The sequence below is a fragment of the Macaca thibetana genome, chromosome 7 (genome assembly GCF_024542745.1).
Source record: "Macaca thibetana thibetana isolate TM-01 chromosome 7, ASM2454274v1, whole genome shotgun sequence".
NCBI classification, from domain to species: domain Eukaryota; kingdom Metazoa; phylum Chordata; class Mammalia; order Primates; family Cercopithecidae; genus Macaca; species Macaca thibetana.
In genome coordinates, this window is record NC_065584.1 from 33,757,971 (window position 1) to 33,774,019 (window position 16,049).

The 16,049-nt window shown below is 42.4% G+C and overlaps 2 protein-coding genes across 12 annotated transcripts in view; both read right to left on the bottom strand.

Moving 5' to 3' along the window:
- Positions 1 to 10,764, bottom strand: part of ZNF410 (zinc finger protein 410) — a 48,133-nt gene extending 37,369 nt beyond the window's left edge. For all 3 annotated transcript variants that reach the window (XR_007727551.1, XM_050798823.1, XM_050798822.1), the window contains exons 1-3: positions 10,033 to 10,764; positions 3,788 to 3,969; positions 2,120 to 2,255 (exon numbers count right to left, since the gene is read on the bottom strand). Coding sequence is in view for 2 of the 3 variants with exons in the window: in XM_050798823.1 (XP_050654780.1) it covers positions 2,120 to 2,255; positions 3,788 to 3,820 (169 nt within the window). In the remaining variant the exon portion in view is untranslated. The remainder of the gene's footprint in view (positions 1 to 2,119; positions 2,256 to 3,787; positions 3,970 to 10,032) is intronic.
- A 711-nt stretch (positions 10,765 to 11,475) lies between these two features.
- The window catches only part of PTGR2 (prostaglandin reductase 2), a 34,886-nt gene continuing 30,312 nt past the window's right edge, over positions 11,476 to 16,049 (bottom strand). For all 9 annotated transcript variants that reach the window (XM_050798860.1, XM_050798851.1, XM_050798858.1 and 6 more), the window contains 3 exons: positions 15,877 to 15,964; positions 14,726 to 14,765; positions 11,476 to 12,827 (listed from right to left, as the gene is read on the bottom strand). In XM_050798860.1, the coding sequence (XP_050654817.1) occupies positions 12,751 to 12,827; positions 14,726 to 14,765; positions 15,877 to 15,964 (205 nt within the window). In that variant the 3' untranslated portion in view covers positions 11,476 to 12,750. The remainder of the gene's footprint in view (positions 12,828 to 14,725; positions 14,766 to 15,876; positions 15,965 to 16,049) is intronic.

Below are 16,049 nucleotides of genomic sequence, written 5' to 3' on the forward strand. Positions count from 1 at the left end.
TAACCAACCATTCACATTTGGACCATGGAATTTAGTCCTTTTTGAAGCCAGAAATCAGTACTTTTTCCTTGAAAAATATAGCTATACAATGAACACTAACTCAAGAATAGGATCTACATTTTATTTTTCTTGTAGAGCGCTCCCTCTCCTTAACTTTTATATTAGGTTGGTGCAAAAGCTATTGCAGTTTTTGCCATTACCTTTTTACCTCTGGTTGTACCTCAGGCTGTGGTATTTTTTTCTGTGCCACCACACCTGGCTAACTTTTGTATTTTTAGTAGAGACAGTGTTTCACCAGCCAGGCTGGTCTCAAACTCCTGACCTCAAGTGATCCACCTGCCTCGGCCTCCCAAAGTGCTGGGATTATAGGCGTGAGCCACCACGCCCAGCCTGTAATATTGTGTTTTATGAGCTGGGAGGCAAGTATTTGGATTTTCATTTACTTTTATCTATACTTGTTTGTATGTCTCAAATACTTAAAATTAAAACTAAAGGAAATGTGCAAAAGAAGGTGAATGCATTTTTTAAAAATCCATTCATTAGTTGATGAACACAAAACTGATTCCTTATCTTGGTTATTATGAATAATGCTGCAATTAACATGTAAGTATAGATATCTTTGACTTACTGATTTCAATTCCTTTAGATATATACCTACAAGTTAGATTGCTGGGTCATATGGTAGCTCCATTTTTAGTTTTCTGAGGAACTTCCATAAAATTTCCATAATGGCTGTACTAACTTACATTCCCACCAACAGTATACAAAGGTTACCTTTTCTCCATATCCTTGCCAACACTTGTTATCTTCCATCTTTATAACAGTCATTCTAAGGGGAGATGGACACTCTGTTGTTTTCATTTCCTTAATTATTGTTTGTTTTTTTATATATATATATATATTTTTTTTTTTAATTTATTATTACTATTTCTTTTAAGGTGTTGCTCTATCCACCCAGGATGGAGTGCAGTGTTGCAAAAACAGCTTACTGCAGCCTCAAACTCCTGGGCTCTATTGATCTTCCCACCTCAGCTGGGACTACAGGTGCACACCACCATGCCCAGCTAATTTTTAATTTTTTGTAGAGACGAGGTCTCGCCATGTTGCCCAGGCTAGTCTCAATCTCCTGGGCTCAAGCAATCTTCCTGCCTCAGCCTCCCAAAGTGCTGGGATTACAGGCATGAGCCACCACACCTGGCCTGTCTTCAACTTTTCTAACTGGTTCTTTCCTCTTAGCATAAAGCAACCCTCAAATACCTCAGATCCTAACAGAAACAAAAAATTTCCCTCTATCTCATCACCTTCTCGTTTTCCTTTAGAAAGTATGTATTGATAGGCCTGATGCAGTGGCTCACACTTGTAATCCCAGCACTTTGGGAGGCCAAGGTGGACTGATCACTTGAGGTCAGGAGTTCAAGACCAGCCTGGCCAACATGGTGAAACCCTGTTTCTACTTAAAATGCAAAAATTAGCTAGGCATAGTGGCGCGCACCTGTAATCCCAGCTACTTAGGAGGCTGAGGCAGGAGACTAGCTTGAACCCGGGAGGGGAGGCAGAGGTTGCAGTGAGCCGAGATCGCACCACTGCACTCTAGTCTGGGTGACAGAGTGACACTCCATCTCAAAAAAAACAGCTTGTACACTCAAGTCACTGCAGCCTGACTTTCCATCCTCTTCTCTCCATGGAACAGGTTCTGCCAAAGTCAATAATGGTGTCCTTTTAGTCCCTATTTCACTGGGCCTGTCAGTAGCATTTGATACAATGATTTCCCCTGGGTTTCATGCCTCCACTCTGCTGATGTTCATCCAACTATTTTAGTCTTCACTTCTTCCCTCCTTTACAAGTTCTCCTGCCCTACCCTGTACCTTAAATAAATAGTTCCATAGTTTTGCATTGACCTTTTTTCCCCACTCTCACACTCTCTGGGTGATCATATCCATTCCTATGGCTTAAACTACCAAAGCACTAATGATTTCATGGTTGCTTTTTCTCCATGACTCCTAATTTTTACAGTTTCCACCAGTCAGTTATTAAGTGATATATTCATTCCACCAGTAACATAGAGTAGGCTAAGCTCTTAAGACTTCTTTATCCTATCTCTAGTGATCTTAATTTTTACCTGGTAACATTAGCCGACTGCATTCTGAGGCTTCAGTCACGGGAAGGAGGGACAAACAAGTAATATCTTTAGCTTCTGATTCTACAAGCCCCTGTCCCAATGGGATGGATGTATTCTGAACAAACTGTACCAGGAGCTAGGGGGAAAAAAGACAACACTGAGAAATACAAGTTGTTAGAAATGTATCTAAACCTCTGAATTTACCAAAAGATAATATTAAGACTATTTAATAGTCTCATCCATATTCAAAGAAAAACTAAACACCATAATATCTAAAGTTATTTTATCAAGTTCTCTGTTCTAGAGAACAGCTGATTTATATAAAGTCATGTGCTGCATAACGACATTTCAGTTAACAGACCACATACAGGATATGGTCCCGTAAGATTGTAATACCCTATTTTTACTGTACTTTTTCCACATTTAGATATGTTTAGATACACAATGTTTACCACTATGCTTCAACTGCCTACAGTATTCAGTACAGTAACATGCTGTATAGGTTTGCAGCTTAGGGGCAATAGGGTACACCATACAGCCTAGGAATGTAGCAGGCTAAACCATCCAGGTCTGTGAAAGTATACTCTACCATGTTCGCATAATAATGAAGTCAACTAATGTCATATTTCTCAGAATGCATCTCTATCGCTAAGTGACACTTCACTGTAATTAAGTTAACCTCTGCCACCTTCTGTCAAACAGAGAAATGATAAAAATACTTACATTTTAAAATAATGGCTTAAAATCAACTGCATCATATTGATTACATTTTACAAAGCAATTTTCTGTGTACTGGCTCATTTAATTATCACATTAACCCAGTAAGATTTAAGATGTATTTTTTTTTTTGGAGACAGAGTCTCGCTCTGTCACCCAGGCTGGAGTGCAGTGGCACAATCTAGGCTAACTGCAAGCTCTGCCTCGTGGGATCACGCCATTCTCCTGCCTCAGCCTCTCAAGTAGCTGGGACTACAGGTGCCCACCACCAGGCCCCGCTAATTTTTTTTTGTATTTTTAGTAGACACGGGGTTTCACTGTGTTAGCCAGGATGGTCTCGATCTCCTGACCTCGTGATCCACCTGCCTCGGCCTCCCAAAGTGATGGGATTACAGGCGTGAGCCACCGCGCCCGGCCTTAAGGTGTATTTTACAGCTGAGGAATCAAATTGAAACATTAAGTGACTTGTCTAAGGTCACATGACTAGTTACGAGCAATGCCAATCCTTAAATTTAAGTAATCTGGTTCCAAATTCAGTGTCCATTCTGCAACACAGATGTGCTAAATTTAAAGTAAGAAAAGTGAACAACAAAAAATGTTTAAATCCCCTAATCACATTTGGAAAGAAAATACTTACATATACAAAATAAACAAAAGAAGAATTTGTAGTAGTAAATATTTATATATGTATACACCTATATACATCGCATGTATCTCATATTTATGTAAGTACATATTTATACATAAACATATTTTTATTTACAAGATTTTATTACATAATTATCTAAATGTATAATGATTTTACGTATACTGAAAAACATATACAGCTTATAAAACCTAAAATATTTATTATCTGGCTCATTGAATAAAAAGTTTGCTGACCCCTAAACTAAAGATAAACTTTGAAATATAGCTCGCCAAAAGAAAAGGAAACAAGCTGACTGGGCTCACCTCTGGTTTGGATTCTAACTCATCTGATAACATTGATTCAGCTTCCAAAACCTGTAGCTATTCAGGGGACAAGTTCAAATTTAATTCAGAGCCAATGATACCTTCCTGTTATGTTCATACTCCTCTAGGAAATACTATGCTCTTCCTGTAAGATGTTGTACTAGGTGGGTAATCAATTTAACCTAGAATAGGGTAAAAAAGAGAGAAGGGGCATTAAGAGCAGTGGGAAAACACAGGTACATAAAGACACTTCTTCACATATCCAAAAAAAATCACAAGCAAGCAAATAAAGAATTCAAACCAAAACACTTGTTTTAAAATACAACAAGCTCAACAGGCATCAAAACCCATAAAAATACTATGCTTTGATGCAGTATTTCAACCTTTAATAATCTAAGAAACTATCTTAAATATGGATAGAGCTATGTCCAAAGATGTCCATCTTAAATAATAAACAACTGGAAGCAATGTATATACATACACCACACACACACCCTAATTAGGGAATGATTGATTAAATATGGCACTATCACTTCAAAATATGCTATCAAGGGTTGGGCATGGTGGCTTACACCTGCAATTCCAGCATTTTGATAGGCTGAAGTGGGTGGATCACTTGAGGTCAATAGTTCGAGACCAGCCTGGCCAACACAGTGAAACCCTCTCTATTAAAAATACAAAAATTAGCCAACCATGGTCGCAGGCACCCGTAATCCCAGCTACTCGGGAGACTGACGCAGGAGAATCCCTTGAACCCAGAAGGTGGAGGTTGCAGTGAGCCAAGGTCAGACCACTGCACTCCAGCCTGGGCGACAGAGTGGGACTCCATCTCAAAAAACAAACCAACAAACAAATGCTATGAAGACTATGCAGCAACAGATGACTGACATGTTAAATTATAAAAACAAAATACAAAATTATATACTTGCTATTATTAAAACTAGTTATAATAACCATCAGAAAAAGTAAAAGGAGATTCATACAGCTATGACAGTAGCCATACTGTGTGGTAGGCTGGTGTGACTTAATTTTCTTTTCTCGATTGTCCGATTTTTCTAAAAGGCAACCATATCGTTTTGATAATTTTAAAAATTACATTAAAGAAACAGTAAAAATTTGAAGAGTGTTTCCCAAAGGTAGTACTCTCAGGACCCTGATGCGGCTGTTCTCTCCCTATAATTTATTTAGTTAATTAATTAATTTATTTAGAGATGGAGTTTTGCTCTTGTTGCCCAGGCTGGAGTGCAATGGCACGATCTCAGCTCACCATAACCTCTGCCTTCCAGGTTCAAGCAATTCTCCTGCCTCAGCCCCCCGGAGTAGCTGGGATTACAGGCATGCACCACCACACCTGGCTAATTTTGTATTTTTAGTAGAGACAGGGTTTCTCCATGTTGGTCAGGCTGGTCTCGAACTCCCGACCTTAGGTGATCCGCCTGTCCTGGCCTCCCAGAGTGCTGAGATTACAGGCATGAGCCACCAGGCCCTGCCATTCCCTGGAATTTAAATTCTTACTTTTTTTTTTTTTTTTTTTTTTTTTTTTTTTGAGACGGAGTCTCGCTCTGTCACCCAGGCTGGAGTGCAGTGGCCGGATCTCAGCTCACTGCAAGCTCCGCCTCCCGGGTTTACGCCATTCTCCTGCCTCAGCCTCCCCAGTAGCTGGGACTACAGGCACCTGCCACCTCGCCCGGCTAAGTTTTTGTGTTTTTAGTAGAGACGGGGTTTCACTGTGTTAGCCAGGATGGTCTCGATCTCCTGACCTCGTGATCCGCCCGTCTCGGCCTCCCAAAGTGCTGGGATTACAGGCTTGAGCCACCGTGCCCGGCCTTAAATTCTTACTTTCTAATAGTTCAGTTTCTTTTCAGGATTTTGGAATGTTAGTCCATTTTATTTGGTACAATTGTTGCTAAAATTGGGAGCACTATTACAAATAATCATACAGGGTAAAATGTATCCAGGATGGGTATATTTTCAATCAATGGGTACTTTAAGTTTCCAATTAATACCAGGTAGCGTGGAAAGGTAGAACAAGACAGACTTAACAAAGAGGGCACTTAGGCTGGGCGCGGTGGCTCATGTCTGTAATCCCAGCACCGAGGCAGGTGAGTCACCTGAGGTCAGGAGTTCAAGATCAGCCTGGACAATATGGTGAAACCTCGTCTCTACCCAAAATATAAAAATTAGCCGGGCATGTGGCTGGTGCCTGTAATCCCAGCTACTTCGGAGGATGAGGCAGGAGAATCGCCTGAACCCTGGAGACGGAGGATGCAGTGAGCTGAGACTGCATCACTGTACTCCAGCCTGGGCGACAGAACAAAACTCCATCTTTTAAAAAAAAAAAAGTACCTGAATAAATTTTTTTTTTTTGTCCTGTTGGTTCCTCCCTCTCTCTTTCTAGCTGCCTGAAATCCTCCTTTTTCATTGTAAAAAAGTAGCCATTTAGGCCAGGGCCAGTGGCTCACACCTGTAATCCCAGCATTTTGGGAGGCCGAGGTGGTCAGATCACAAGGTCAGGAAATTGAGACTATCCTGGCCAACATGGTGGAATCCGTCTGGACTAAAATACAAAAAATTAGCCAGGTGTGGTGGCACGTGCCTGCAGTCCCAGCTACTCAGGAGGCTGAGGTGGGGGAATCACTTGGACCCGGGAGGCAGAGGCTGCAGCGAGCCGCGATCGCGCCACTGTACTCTAGCCTGGGCAACAGAGCAAGACTCTGTGTCAAAAAAAAAAAAAAAAAAAGAAGTAACCATTTACAAGATATAAATGGAAACGCTCCTTCCAAGTTTCCCACATAAAGTATCATAAATCCCTGACTTTTCTTTCACACACATTTTTCTTATTCAAGCTCTGCAACAGCTTCATATGTTTATCCATCCCTCTATTTAGAGAGGAAGGAACCAAGGCTCAGTATTAAGTAATTAAGTAATATACTTAATTACCAAGTTATTAAGTTGCAAAGCCAAGACTCCCACCGACAGGGGAAGTACGCAGGAATCATTAGCGTGAAGAGTGATTACATCTCTCTAGGTTTGATCTTGAATCTCCATGGCTTAAGAATTCCTTTTCTCAGCCTAGGCAACACAGTGAGACCCTATTTCTCTCTCTCTCTTTTTTTTTTTTTTTTTTTGTTTGAGACGGAGTCTCGCTCTGTCACCCAGGCTGGAGTGCAGTGGCTGGATCTCAGCTCACTGCAAGCTCCGCCTCCCGGGTTTATGCCACTCTCCTGCCTCAGCCTCCCGAGTAGCTGGGACTACAGGCGCCCGCCACCTCGCCCGGCTAGTTTTTTTTTGTATTTTTAGTAGAGATGGGGTTTCACCGTGTTAGCCAGGATGGCTAACACGGATCTCGATCTCCTGACCTCGTGATCCGCCCTCGTCTCCCCCAAAGTGCTGGGATTACAGGCTTGAGCCACCACGCCCGGCCTTTTTTTTTTTTTTTTTTGAGACAGAGTCTGGCTCTGTCGCTCAGGCTGGAGTGCAGTGGTGCAGTCTCGCCAGTGAGACCCTATTTCTACAAAGAAAACCACTTTTTTTCAATTAGTTTCACATGGTGGCACATGCCTGTGGTCCAAGCTACTAGGGAGGCTGAGTAGGGAGGATCGCTTTAGCCCAGGAGATCGAGGCTGCACTAAGCAGCGATCACACCACTGCACTACAGCCTGCGTAACGAACGGAGGTTGTCTCAAAAAAAACAAGAATTCCTCTTCCCCAATTCCAGCTTAACAAGCCAAGAAATTATCAGATGTTTGTTGTTTAAGTCATCTTTAAGGTTCCAACTTTGAGATTCCAGGATTGTAAAATCTCTGAGGAACCAGACAACTATTTACTGTCCTTTATATGTTACCTATGACATCTTTTTATTTCAGTGTTTTCACTTCAATAATCTTTAAAAAATTAACACGAGCATTTTCTCAAGCACTAGGTATTCATATAATAACTAAGTACTGCCATACAATTTTGGTGTCCAAGTTTATGATTTGTATGTGTACAGTATGAATAAAACAGAAAATAGCAGAATGCATTAAGATATGCAACTGAACTCAAAAGAATTTGTACTAGAGCACTATCTTTTTTTTTTTTTTTGAGATGGAGTCTCACTCTGTCGCCCAGGTTGGAGTGCAGTGGCTGGATCTCAGCTCACTGCAAGCTCCGCCTCCTGGGTGTACACCATTCTCCTGCCTCCGCCTCCCGAGTACCTGGGACTACAGGTGCCCGCTACTTCGCGCCGGCTAGTTTTTTGTATTTTTTAGTAGAGACGGGGTTTCACCGTGTTAGCCAGGATGGTCTCGATCTCCTGACCTCGTGATCCGCCCGTCTCGGCCTCCCAAAGCGCTGGGATTACAGGCTTGAGCCACCGCGTCCGGCCAGCACTCGGTATCTTATCAAGTGTACTGTGGGGATCTCATCTTTAACAGAGCAACGTACTAATTAGCTACAGGTGTAACAGCAAATATGCAATTAAACATTCCTATTCCCAATTCCTTACTCAACAGATTTCCAAAACTGCAATGTAAATCTTTTTTAAAAATTAGTTTCATTAAGATATTGTTCACATACCATACTATTGACTCATTTAAAGAGTACAATTAAAATGTCTTTAGTTTATTCAGAGTTGTACAAGCACAATCAATTTTACAACATTTCATCACCTCACAAGGAAACCCTGTGCCCATTAACAGTCACTTCCCACTTCTAATGTGTTTATTATGAGCTTAAAGGGCTTCCATACAAGCTTCCCAGTAAGCAACTGGTGGGTACTAAACATTTGTATAATGAATGAATGACACTACAAATGATATCCACATTTTTCTCTAGTCATCTCTGCTGAACTCCAAACCTTCATTTCTAACTACTTGCTAGGTATCTCCACATGTATGCACATTCAACAGCATCTCAAACCTAACAATGTCCAAAATTCAGATTATTATCTTCCTTACCAAACCTGTTCTTCTTGTATTATCTATTTCAATGATCGCCCAATCTTCCTCCCACTCAGCTGCAAATTCTAGGTCTTTAAATCTCTTTCTCCATTTTTAAATAATTCCCGTGATTCTCTGTTCCCAGAATGTTCTCTATTCCCTACTGTAAAGCCCTGTTTGCCTCTCTCAGTAACTTTCTACTATACTACTAAAACAGGCTTCTAACTGGTCACCCCGCCTTTAAAATTCCTCTTTCCAATGCATCCTTTAGGCAGCCATTCAAGTTACCTTTCCAAAACAAAGAAATGCTTATGTCACTTCTATTCAAAGTTCAGTGCCTCAGAATAATTGTCATAACCCTAAGGGTAAACCCTTTCGTTTATACAGAAAAACTCCCCAGAGCTAGAGATTCAGCAACTTGCCAAAAATTAGATGCAAAACGTAAAAAACTAGAACTTAAAACTTCTGACTGCTACTTTAGTTGTCTTTTACTCTGCACCACACTAAGAAAAAAACAAGTGCAATTTCTCACCCCCTAACAAAATGCCCGACTTTATTTCCAAATGTTTTTTATTTACTGCAAAGATGCTGCGTTGATCTTCGTGCCAACCTAAGTACTAATTCTTAAGTCCCAACTTAATATTTAACTTCCAAATGGTGCCTAAATGCATTTCTGAGCCTCATGAGCAAGTGGGATAAACTTTAATAAATTGGATTATCTTGAGAAATTTCAGAAAATAAATTCGACACGAAATGTATAAAGGCCGTAAACACAATTCATACACCCACCCCTACCCCCCTAACTGACAGGCAAAGGTGAAACGGGCGACCCAGCCCAGTCGAGTAGGCAGCTGTCCCTTTTCCAGACGCAGAAAGTAAGTGGTATGAAAGGAGAGGGTAGCTATGGACCGAAACATTCAGGGCAAGGCCTCCTGGCATCCTCTACCCCACACCACAAAGGCCTTAGTAATAAGGCCCCAAGGTCCGCGGGCAGGCCCCGGCTGCGGGTGCAGTCCAAGAGCCCCCGCCCTGGGGACTCGCCGACTCCGGCTTTCTCAGGACAGTCTGTTCCTATATCCCTGTCCCCAAAACCAAGCAAAGGAGTAGGAATATCGCCCCTAAAAACCCGCGAGGGGAAGGGCCAAAGCCGCAGGGCTTCAGACTGGCCGCTCCCAGGCCCGCCAGATCCTGGAGGGATGCCCAAGGAGGGCGGTTTCCTCTCTCGGGGTGAACTCGGCCCCAGGCCCCAAGTAGCCGGTACTGGCCCCCGCCCTCTGGGTTACTACCTAGCCGAGCAGGTGTGGCCAGGCCCACCTCGGAGCTCACCTTCCAGTTCTGGGCAGCCGGCCGGCCGTCTGTCGGTCCCGAATTCCGTCCACACACAGCGTCTTCCGGCTCCCGCCGGAAGCAGCTCGAGCGCGGGACAGGAAGTTTGGCCGACCCCCCCACGCACACATCCACTCGCTCGCCTCAGGGCTGGGTGGCTGCAGCGCCGCTCGAGACCCAGACGTCAAGGCTGCTGGCGGGGACTGCCCGGGCCCGCGACGCAGGGCTCCGCCCCGGACAGGAGGAGCCGCAGCCTCCCCGCTCCCAGTTACTCACTCTCGGGCTTCGGGACTCCTAGGTCCGCGAAGCCCGAAAAAACAGGTCAGCTAATTCGTTGACGTCACTGCCACCCCGCAGTAGCGGAGGGAGTAGTTTTTCCCATCAGCGGAGGCGTTGCAATGGAGGCAAACGAGAAAGGATCACTGGTTAAACATTTATCAGAGGTCTCCATAGAGAGGACCTCGAAGTTTCACCGCCTGAGAAAGGAACTTGCAGAATCAAGTTTTGCATTATATACGGGACGGGGTATACAGTGAGTCTGGGTTCGGTGTTGTAATTAGGATGTAAAGAGCTCTTGGATGTCCCGACTGCGGCCTTGAACACTTGACTTGCAAGCTAGATGCCACCTTGTTAAAGCTTTGTGAGTTTGACTGACTTCTTGAAATTACTTACTTTTAAATATTTGCGTGCGGAAGAATGAGACTCAACTAATGTGGGGAATTAAAGGAGTTATCTTTAAAAAGGGATTTTCAAGGTTAAAGATAAGCCTCGATGACAGGTTTGGGTACACAAATTACTAATGGTGATTTAAAATAAAGGAGAAACGTTTCAGAGGAAGATCATTCCACTTTAGAAAAGCAGAGTAGGCCGGACTCGGTGGCTCACGCCTGTAATTCCAGCACTTTGGGAGGCTAAGGCAGGCGGATCACGAGGTCAGGAGATAGAGACCATCCTAACTCAGTGAAACCCCGTCTCTACTAAAGATACAAAAATTAGCCGGGTGTGGTGGCACGCGTCTGTAATCCTAGCTACTCTGGAGGCTGAGGCAGAAGAATCGCTTGAACCCGGGAGGCGGAGTTTGAAGTGAGCCGAGATCGTGCCACCGCACTCCAGCCGGGGCGGCGGCACAGCGAGACAAAAAAAGAAAAAAAGAAAAAGCAGAGTATAAGGTGCCAATCCAGAGTTGAGGATATTTACTTGGAGGTAAAGGTCCAGTGCTCAAGAAAGAGGTGAGAAATACAGATGGAGATTTGGGAGTTAGCAACATACAAAGAAAAGGTGAAACCCCCTCAGGAGATGAAATGGTCCAGGAAAAGTAACAAGAAAGAGCCACTCAAGTAAACTGGAGAGGCTGATTACCAACACAATTTGATCTACTTATTACAAATGTTGCATACAAAAGTGTATTGGCAGTGTGTAGACAGACGATCATAAGCCAAAACATTCAGAAACAATAATCTTCAGTTTTACTGTTCTGTGAGGGTTGAGTACAATTAATAAAACAAACTTGAGGTACATCAGCAGTTCCTGAACATTCATGTTTACAAACATTTGCTATTTTGCTCAGTCCTGTCATTTTCTGAAGCTGTCTTTATTGTCAATCTGTTTTTGTTTTTTGAGACGGAATTTCACTCTTGTCGCCCAGGCTAGGGTGCAATGGTGCGATTTCAGCTCACTGCAACCTCCCCCTCCCAGGTTCAAATGATTCTCCACCCTCAGCCTCTTGAGTAGCCGGAATTACAGGCACCCACCACCATGCCCTGCTAATTTTTGTATTAGAGAGAGGGGGGTTTCATTGTGTTGGCCAGGCTGGTCTCGAACTCCTGACCTCAAGTGATCTGCCCGCCTCTGCCTCCCAAAGTGCTAGGATTACAGGCTTGAGACATCAGGCCCGGCCATCAATCTTTTAATCACCTAAAACTCCAACTGATGTTTACATCTGTTTGCCCTCTCAATCTTTACAACTATTTGACAGTATGTGCCTGCTAACCTAAAATCAACATACACTTTTCTCAATATATATTGAGTTTTTAGGCTATACAGTAAATTATTTGGCAAATACAAAGAGATCATCCTCTGGAGTAAATCTTGTCAACTTAACCAACCTAAGTTATTTATCTTCCCATACTAATCCCAACCCAAAGCCGCTGGTCTCCTATCCCAAAAACTGTTACACAAGCTCTGAAACCTCCCAATCCTGCCCCTAGTCCCTATGTACACATCATACCATTAAGTCTCTTTTCTGTCTACAATGTGAAAAAAAGGCCATCTCAATTCTATTTTTACATCAAGTTTCAGTTTAAGAATCATGTAAAACATTTCCAGTTCAACAAATCTTTACTAAGTGCCTCTCAAGTATTCTATTTTAAGCATTCTATTTTAAATTAATAAAAGTTATTATTTTTAAAAACCTATTGTGTATGATTCATTAATGGTTGTATTAGATCATGTAAAACTTTTCCAGTTTAACAAATCTTTACGAAGTGCCTCTCAAGCATTCTTTTAAATTAATAAAAGTAATTACTAAAAGTTACTATTAAAAACCTATTGTGTGTGATCCATTAATGGTTGTATCAAATCCCCTATGCAACTAAAAATAACACCTATGATCACATTTAAATCGAGAGCTATGTATATTCTAAGCATTTTTTAATGTATCTTTGAAAATATGCAAAATGGAAAAGAAATCTATGATTGCCTTGAAGACATTTATAGCGATTACAAAGAGATTTCTTCTGAAATGCAAACTATCTGCTTTCCAATGTTACCTCCTGTCATCATGGACTGGAATGCAGCTGGAAAAAGAGAAAGTAGATTATCTGAAAAGGTAAATGTCACTATCATACTTGTTTCCAAAAGGTACAACACAAAAAATTATCTTCAATAACCTTTTCAGTGATTTTCAATATTAAGCATAGAAAATTGTCATGAATGTAATCCCAGCACTTTGGGAGGCCGAGACGGGTGGATCACGAGGTCAGGAGATCGAGACCATCCTGGCTAACACGGTGAAACCCCGTCTCTACTAAAAAATACAAAAAAAAAACTAGCGGGGCGAGGTGGCGGGCGCCCGTAGTCCCAGCTACTTGGGAGGTTGAGGCAGGAGAATGGTGTAAACCTGGGAGGCGGAGCTTGCAGTGAGCTGAGATCCGGCCACTGCACTCCAGCCTGGGTGACAGAGCAAGACTCCGTCTCAAAAAAAGAAATCTCAAGTAAAAAGTTATACACAAACCCAATTAACATCTTAAAAAAAAGTTTTGCCTATACTGAAAATATTTAATTGGTATCTAATTGGTATGTACATGAATGTTCATTGTTTACAGTATCTGAAGACTAGAGGCAAAAAAAATACGGGAATAAAATGTCAGTGAAGGCCAGGCATGGGGCCTCGCAACTGTAATCCCAGCACTTTGGGAGGCCAAGGTGGGCGGATCACTTGAGGTCAGGAGTTTGAGACCAGCCTGACCAACATGATGACACGCTATCTCTACTAAAAATACAAAAATCAGCTGAGAGTGGTGGTGTGTGCCTGTAGTCCCAGCTACTCCGGGGGCTGAGGTGGAAGCATCATCTGAGCCTGGGAGGGAGAGGCTGCAGTGAACCATGATCGCACCACTGCACTCCAGCCCGGGTGACAGAGCATGGCCCTACCTCAAAAATTAAAAAAAGGGCCAGGCATTCCCACCTGTAAATTCCAGCACTTTGGGAGGCTGAGGCAGGAGGATCATTTGAGGCCAGGAGTTGCCTGGACAATATAGTGAGACCCTGTTTCTATGGAAAATTTTTTTTAAAAAAGAAAAAAAAAAAGGCTGGGCATAGTGGCAGGTAATTGTAGTCCCAGCTACTCTGGTAAGAGGATTGCTTGAGCCCATGGGTTCATAAGTTATAGTTAGCTATGATCATGCTACTGCACTCCAGCCTGGGCAACAGAGCAAGATCATCTCTTAAAAAAAAGGGGGAGGTAAGGGGAAGGAAGGGCAGGGAAGGGGAGGCCAGAGAGGTAGCATTAAAAGATAAAAAGATAAAAGACTTTGGCCTGTGGGGTGGGTCACACCTGTAATCCCAGCACTTTGAGAGGCTGAGACAGGCAAATCACTTTAGTTCAGGAGTTCAAGACCAGCCTGGCCAATATGTTGAAACCCTGTCTCTACTAAAAATACAAAAATTAGCCAGGCATGCTAGTGCACGCCTGTGGTTCCAGCTACTTGGTAGACTGAGGCAGGAGAATTGCTTGATCTCGGGAGGTGGAGGTTGCAGTGAGCCAAGATCATACCACTGCACTCCAGCCTGGGAGATAGAGCAAGACTCCATCTCAAAAAAAAAAAAAAAAAAAAAGGCCAGGCATGGTGGCTCACACCTGTAATTCCAGCACTTTGGGAGGCCGAGGCGGGCAGATCACGAGGTCAGGAGATTGGGACCATCCTGGCTATGACAGTGAAACCCCGTCTCTACTAAAAATACAAAAAATTAGCCCGGCGTGGTGATGGGCACCTGTAGTCCCTGCTACTTGGGAGCTGAGGCAAGAGAATGGCATCAGCCTGGGAGACGGAGCTTGCAGTGAGCTGAGATCGCGCCACTGCTCTGTTTCCAGCCTGGGCAACAGGGCAAGACTCCGTCTCAAAAAAAAACAAAAAGACTTTATCTTTGTGTGCTGAGCACATGTATATAATAAATAAGTCTACATTCATCTTACCTCCCATGTTTTCCAACCCATTTATCACCGTCTCCTTAATCTGTAAATCAAAATAGGTGGATTTAATAGTCTTTAAACTTCAATGTTTCTATATAATAGTTTCCATACTTACAAAAGGCAGGAATACTATTTAGCACCTTCTGTCTAAAAATAGATACTCTTTATTTCATGTAGGTAGTCCAGAAAAGCTTCCTATCAATTGATTTTTTTAAAGTAATATCCCATTTTCCCGTTGTTTAATCTCTTCAATTAGTAACAGATTACAAGCTATACACTCTAAAACAGAAAAAGTAAAGTACAGAAGCATACAAAGGTACAACTTTGCCTATCATTTGCAGGTTTCAAGAATAGCCTAGGCCAGTCTGGATGCAGTGGTTCACACCTGTAATCCCAGCATTTTGGGAGGCTGAGATGGGCAGATCACTCGAGGTCAGGAGTTCGAGACCAGCCTGGCCAACATGGTGAAACCCCATCGCTACTAAAAATGCAAAAATTAGCTGAGCGAGTGGCACATGCCTGTAATCCTAGCTACTCAGGAGGCTGAGGCAGGAGAATCGCTTGAACCCAGGAGGCGGAGGTTGCAGTGAGCTGAGATTGCACCACTGCACTACAACCTGGGTGACAAAGCGAGACTCTGTCTCAAAAAAAAAAAAAAAAAAACAGCCTAGGCCAGTATGTCTGAGGCCCAGATTAATAACTCCTGACTTTCAATCAACAACTAAGACATACATTAGGATGTCCAGGGAGGACAGGGAAGAAGTATGGTGCTAAAGGCATCAGGAGGTGCTTACATGATTTTTGAGAAAGCACAGCTTCTAACACATAGTAGCATCCCATAAATATTTGTTAAATTAATAAACATAACAATTTTACATTTGGGGGAAAACCTATTGATTTTGTGATATAATCTATGGAAAGTAAAGCTAAAAAATTTTAGATAAAGGGAATAACAAACAAGGGTTTGTTAAGGGTTTGTTAATCAGGAGGTTATACTCACCTGGGAGGTAGAGTTAATTTATAATATTCAGCATACTTTTCTTTTGTAGGAATTTTTATAATGAAACTAATATGTTTGCTATAGTACATTTAAATAATGCAAAATTATATCAAGTAGCAGGAAGAATTATATTGATAAAGAATAGAAGTTCTACCTTTAGCTTTCCTTCTTTAAACCACTGACTCAGCTGTAGAATGCCAGGCTCAAATTTGTCTTTATAATTTAACACCAGAAATCTTTCCCTGCAGTGAGGAAGAAAAGGATAATGATCAGAGAATATGACGGGAGTGGTATTCCAAGATCAAACCATTCCAGAATTCTAGTATC